This window comes from Sinocyclocheilus rhinocerous, unplaced genomic scaffold (genome assembly GCF_001515625.1).
Source record: "Sinocyclocheilus rhinocerous isolate Xijiao unplaced genomic scaffold, SAMN03320098_v1.1 scaffold2132, whole genome shotgun sequence".
In the NCBI taxonomy this organism is placed as follows: domain Eukaryota; kingdom Metazoa; phylum Chordata; class Actinopteri; order Cypriniformes; family Cyprinidae; genus Sinocyclocheilus; species Sinocyclocheilus rhinocerous.
In genome coordinates, this window is record NW_015648610.1 from 410,567 (window position 1) to 416,483 (window position 5,917).

The 5,917-nt window shown below is 38.8% G+C and overlaps 1 protein-coding gene and 1 pseudogene across 1 annotated transcript; both read left to right on the top strand.

The window, feature by feature from the left end:
* The first annotated feature begins 22 nt into the window (after positions 1–22).
* Positions 23–1,051, top strand: LOC107709969 (uncharacterized). Its single transcript, XM_016514645.1, has 2 exons — positions 23–574; positions 683–1,051. The coding sequence occupies exons 1-2, from the start codon at positions 224–226 to the stop codon at positions 965–967; spliced, it is 636 nt and encodes a 211-aa protein (XP_016370131.1). The 5' UTR covers positions 23–223; the 3' UTR covers positions 968–1,051.
* Positions 1,052–4,060: 3,009 nt separating this feature from the next.
* The window catches only part of LOC107709963 (protein NLRC3-like), a 34,146-nt pseudogene continuing 32,289 nt past the window's right edge, over positions 4,061–5,917 (top strand).

Here is a 5,917-nt window from a genome sequence, read left to right on the forward strand (position 1 = left end):
TTGGATTACCTTTTGCCACGTTTTTGTTCTGTTTTGATCATTTGTTACTTTCAATAAACTGCAATTGGATCTTACCTTGTTTCTCCTGGTGTTCCGTGACAGAAAATAGCAGCCACTACAAGATCCAGCAGTTTGTTTTTCTTTTTTCCTTTTTTGAATCATGGACCTTCGGATTGTCCCTCCTGCCACAGGGAAGGAGTGAGTGATCCGACACCGGACTCTGATGGCTTGGCGGCAGGAAGGAATGGAGGTTGGTGGGTTTGCCCAGACCTTTTGGACATTGGCAGTGGGCCTAAATTACAATGATGCTGCACTTAAGGACCTCCTTAACATCTGTCTGGATAATCCTTTGCCCCAGTGGGAGGTGAAAGGACTCGAGATCCTAGACTTCTGGGGCTTCGTCAGATATCTCCAGGGTCGAAGTCAGTGGGCAAAACCAGGCCAATCAGAAACCTTCTGCAGGGGTTTTCCCACCACCTCTATCCTTCAGACTCCAACTAAGCGGCGGAGGGGGAGAAGGAAGACGGGAAAACCCACTCCAGAGCCCGCTCCATTCCGGGAGCCCACAGAGCCCGCTCCAGTGCCCGCTCCCGTCCGGGAGCCCGCTCCAGAGCCCGCTCCCGTCCGGGAGCTAACGGGGACCGTTGCGGAGCAATCGGCTTGTCCTGTTGCAGCCGTTGAGGCTGTTACTAAACTCTCTCTGCTCTTGTTTTTAGGTACTCCTGAGTTGCTGAGAGGGTTTTCTGTCCCACCAATGTTGCCTGACAGGATTCCGGCTCCGCCCTGGTTGCCCGCCTGGGTTCTGGTGTGGCAGGAGCCTCACTGGCTCATTCCTCCAGCTCCATCCTGGCTATCTGCTGGGGGTTCCTGTATGGTTGGGGCCCTGCTGGTTCGTCCTGCCGGCCCCACCTTGGCCTTCCACCCTGCCCGTTCCGCTCTTACACCCTGGTCTACCTCTGTTCCCTGATCCCCTTCCTATGCATGGTCCTGGCCCGCCATCCCTCCCCCTGGTCCGCCTCAGTTCCACCTCCCTCCTGAACTTTTATGTTTTCTGGTGGAGAGTCTGGGATCCCATTTAATACACGAGTTTCACAATTTTAGTTGAATTACTAAAATAAATGAACTTTTCCATGACATTCTAATTTATTGAGATGCACCTGTATTACTATACATAATACAACTATAACTCTATCCTTGTATATTACATGCATATTTATTAAATTTCATTTAAATGTATTAAAATCTATTCTACATTATAAAAGTCACCCAAGGTAAAACCACACTTGTTTGTGGGTTCAACAAATGAATGCCTTCTAGAGGTGAACCATCACCAAATGTTTTGAAACTTACCCACCGGCTCCTCATGTTGGCCATCATGCTCCACCTGCTGTAAGTAAACCTGTGGTCACTCTTTTGCCTTCAAGTCAAGTCACCTTTATTTATATAGCGCTTTTAACAATACAGATTGTGTCAAAGCAACTTTACAGTATTAAATAGGAAAATAGTGTCAATAATGCAAAAGGACAATAGTAAACACTCAATTTTCAGTTAAAGGCAGTTCATCACTGAATTCAGTGATGTTATCATCCAGCTCAGTTCAGTTTAAATAGTATATTTGCAATCAAGTCAACGATATCGCTGGAAATGAAGTGTCCCCAACTAAGCAAGCCAGAGGCGACAGCAGCAAGGAACCAAAACTCCATCGGTGACAGAATGGAGAAAAAACCTTGGGAGAAACCAGATTATCAAATTGCCAGAGTTTTAAGAACGCAGCGGACGTGGAGGACTATAATGCAATAAGAGCTCGTTCAAATACTGAGGTGCTAAACCATTCAGGGCTTTATAAGTAATACCCTTCCACCTCAAATCCTTACTCACCTTCTTCCTGGCTGTTGACCCTCTTTGTTTCCTTATTCATCTTCCATTGTCAGAATGTGCTCTATATGCTTGAACCAAAACAACTGAGAAAAACTGTAAATTCCCAAAAATCATTGAGTGGACTATATAGTAATATATAGTATCCTCATGTAGGGAATAGTGAATGAGGGTAAAGAAAACGTTTTGGTTTCACTTTATTTTGATGGTCCTTTAACACATTCTGTTGACTATAAGTAATGTTGCACCTACATAACATATCTACTAACTCTCACTAGAGTGTCAGTAGAGTATTAGTAGAGTGGTAGGGTTAGGGTTAGACTGAGTTGACATGTTCTTGCAAAGTTGCTTATAGTCAAGTCTGTTGGGAGACCACCACAATAAAGAATAAGCAGATATTAATTATACTATTATATATTATACTAATACTCTAATGAGAGTTAGTTGACATGTAAGTGCAAGGTTCTATTGTCAACAGAATGTTCAAAAGAGACCATCAAAATAAAGTGTTACCAACTTTTCTTTAAAAAACTTTTTTTTTTATTCAGTTACAGGTTTTTCATGTTATTTTACATTATACAAGTAAATTTACAGTCTAACATTTTCGATCTGTAAAATAAATTGTAAAACTACTGTAATTACAGTACTATTGCTTATCATCTGCTCCAAAGTCTTTGAGAGAGAAACTATCATTCAGCAGGCTCATACAGCCTGCAGTTTTGATGCAATACTGCCTCCTTGTGACTACATTATATGGTAAACTATAACAGACGAACATATGAATGGAGAACAGTTTCTTTACTTCATTAATACACTCTTTCACTTCAGTCTAATTGGCTGTATTTGTTAATTACCACAAAGTTGTGCATCAGAACTGTGACACAGTGGGGTAGGGCACTAGCTCAAGACACATTGGAACTGTGGTCCTCCGCAGGTTTGAGTCTGAGCTGCATAATTTCCTGGTTCCTCCTCTGTCTCTGTTCACTCATGTGAAATAAAAACAGAAAAGATCATGAACATAGAAGTGTTCAGAACTAAGTTGTGGTTACAATGCACTAAATACGATAAATAGGAATGTCACAGTATCACTTTTTTTAGAGAACAAGTATGATACCGACACTTTCTTGTACTTGCCAATACTGATACCTGGATTAAAAAAAAATATATATATATAAGTGTGACGAGAGGGGCGGGGCCGTGGGAACGGAGCGAGGCCGGTGGAGTAATTGCTAATGCGCGACACCTGCGCCACTCACCGGTCTCGAGTCTCACGGAGGAGCTCCGGAAGGATAAAAGTAGGAGTGACAACAGTGAAAGACGAGAGAGGACCAGGCCTGGATTTTATTTTGTGTTTTGGTTTTGTTTGTACGCGACAGTCGTCCGCGAGGGGCTGTCGCGCTATTTTGTGTTTGTTTATTTTATTATTAAAATCTTAAATGTTCGCCGGGTCCCGCCTCCTTCTTCCCGAACTACGAACGTTGTTACAATAAGATATAGAAAACATGCATTTTGTAAAAGTAATGTAACCATAAACTCATACAAATTGTTTCCTTTTGAATGCAGATTTGTGACATGTAAGATTAGAAAGGTAGATGTGTAGAGTTAAATCAATTTTGTGAGTTCAGTTAAAGATAGCTTTATAATAATTTAAAATTATAATATCACACATAGGCTGTGATTTCACGTAACATCCTCACGTTTACTGTATTCTGGAGTATTGCAATTGGAGACACAATCTGCACCCCTCAGGTGTAAATAGGGTCTGTGTGTATTTTTAATGCTGGAAAACTGGTATTGTTCGTATTCCTGGAATGATCTTGGTTTGACTGGTTATGAAGAAAAACATTTCTAGTCCCAGACAAGTTTTGAGGGCTTCAACAAGTCGCCACATCAGAGGAACAAGAAAAGTCATTATTCATGGAAAATTAATAAATACTTGTGCTGTTGCATAGCCTATTTCAATTTGTGATTCTGATCTGCCTATAAGGTACTGCGCACTACAGTTTAGTTTCACTTTTGGTTTCACTCAGTGCAAACAATCGAGTAACATGCATGCAGTTCATATGGGTGCTTCATTTCATCATTTTAATCTAAAATGTCGTATTTGAATTTCATTTCGTGGTTCATATAATGCTTAAAATAGGCCTAACTGTACTGTAACAGTGTAACGTTAGGCTATATGGATGTGAACACGTTGCGGTGATAGTTTTTCCGGGTCAGTTGGCGTCTTAAGATCAAAGTTTACTTTGACGCGAACTGTGTAACGTTAGCGTTTGCATAAAGTTGAACTCATAACTTTTCAAAATATCCGCTTATCGTGATGTGTATCGAACAGCTACGTCCAAGTCTAGTCAGTTTCAGGTGAGTATCAAAAGCTGTTAACTGTTTATTTATAGCACACCTTTAATCTACATTTTTTTAAAAACTCACCGCGTTGTACACAGTCTCCGCACTCGTGGTGTCCTAGACAACATTTGAACGGATTCAGAAAAGATGAATCGCTGTCCAACTGAGATTTAGGTATAGAGAATCATGATTTTGTTTTTGGGAGTAGGGCCTAACGTTACTACAGACAACGCAACCACGAGTGTATATTAGCAGCGTTTATATATTTTTGGTATCTTATGTAGGCTTTGGACCAGGAAACGATAATGTTTGAAATATGCTGTAAGACGCGCAGAGGCTGTATTGATATGTGACCCTGGACCACAAAACCAGTCTTAAGTGTCAATTTTTCGAAATCTGATCCGAAAGCTGAATAAATAAGCTTTCCATTGAATATCCTAAAGTGGTTCGCTAATCCTCTTTAAAGAGAGCTCCATGAACTGGAAAGTGCAGGACCAGGATTAAGAATAGATATTTTATCTGTATTACTGTATCTGTATCAATAGATGTTAAGTTTATGCACTTCATCAAAGTGTTTATTTTGATAAAAATGTAGCTAATACACTGGCATTAAAAATACAGAAACATTTTATACAAGCCAAGATTCATACACAGATTCCATTATAATTCAGTATGGCATGTTTATTTATTTTATTATGATGTGATTAATATCAAATTTGAAATTAGCCATCAGCTATATATATATATATATATATAAAAAGTCTGTCAGGTTTTGGTCATTGGTAATTTTATGTATCTAATCCAAATAAATAAAAACAAACAACAACAACAAAAAAACTACCTCCAAAATAAAATCAAAGTTTCTATCTAAAAATGACTGTCCAGTTTTTGTCATTTTATCTTCGCGTGCAGAACTGACATCTTCATGGAGACACAGATGAATGCCCCCTCTAAGATGAGTCTCAGTGAGGAGGGAGAGGAGAGGGTTGCTGTTCACTACCAGAACCAGAGAGCATCATCTCCAGAGCCCAGCTGTGTGTCTATGAAGAGCGACATATCTATGCGTCATCCCCCTGATCTCAGTGATGAGATCTTTAACACCAGGTGAGATGATAACCAGTACTAGAGAGAGAGGAGACAGAATTAGATCTTAAATTGGTCATGAATTGCAGTTAAAAAAAAATTTTTTTTACAGTGCTTTGAAAATAGATTAATAATTTCTTCTGTTTTTTTATGTATTTCTAAATTGCTTTAGATCTTCAAATGAAATGCAATATAAAACAAAGGCAACCTGAGAAAGCACTAAAGTATTTATTTATTGTTAGAATATATATATATATATATATATATATATATATATATATGTGTGACAGCGACATATCTATGCGTCATCCCCCTGATCTCAGTGATGAGATCTTTAACACCAGGTGAGATGATAACCAGTACTAGAGAGAGAGGAGACAGAATTAGATCTTAAATTGGTCATGAATTGCAGTTAAAAAAAAATTTTTTTTACAGTGCTTTGAAAATAGATTAATAATTTCTTCTGTTTTTTTATGTATTTCTAAATTGCTTTAGATCTTCAAATGAAATGCAATATAAAACAAAGGCAACCTGAGAAAGCACTAAAGTATTTATTTATTGTTAGAATATATATATATATATATATATATATATATATATATATGTGTGACAG

Excerpts from the sequence above, each read along its gene's own strand:
- LOC107709969 (XM_016514645.1), top strand. The coding sequence starts at position 224 with ATGGCTTGGCGGCAGGAAGGAATGGAGGTTGGTGGGTTTGCCCAGACC. Across the intron at positions 575-682 it reads TCCGGGAGCCCACAGAGCCC|GCTGTTACTAAACTCTCTCT; the intron begins GCTCCAGTGCCC and ends GCAGCCGTTGAG.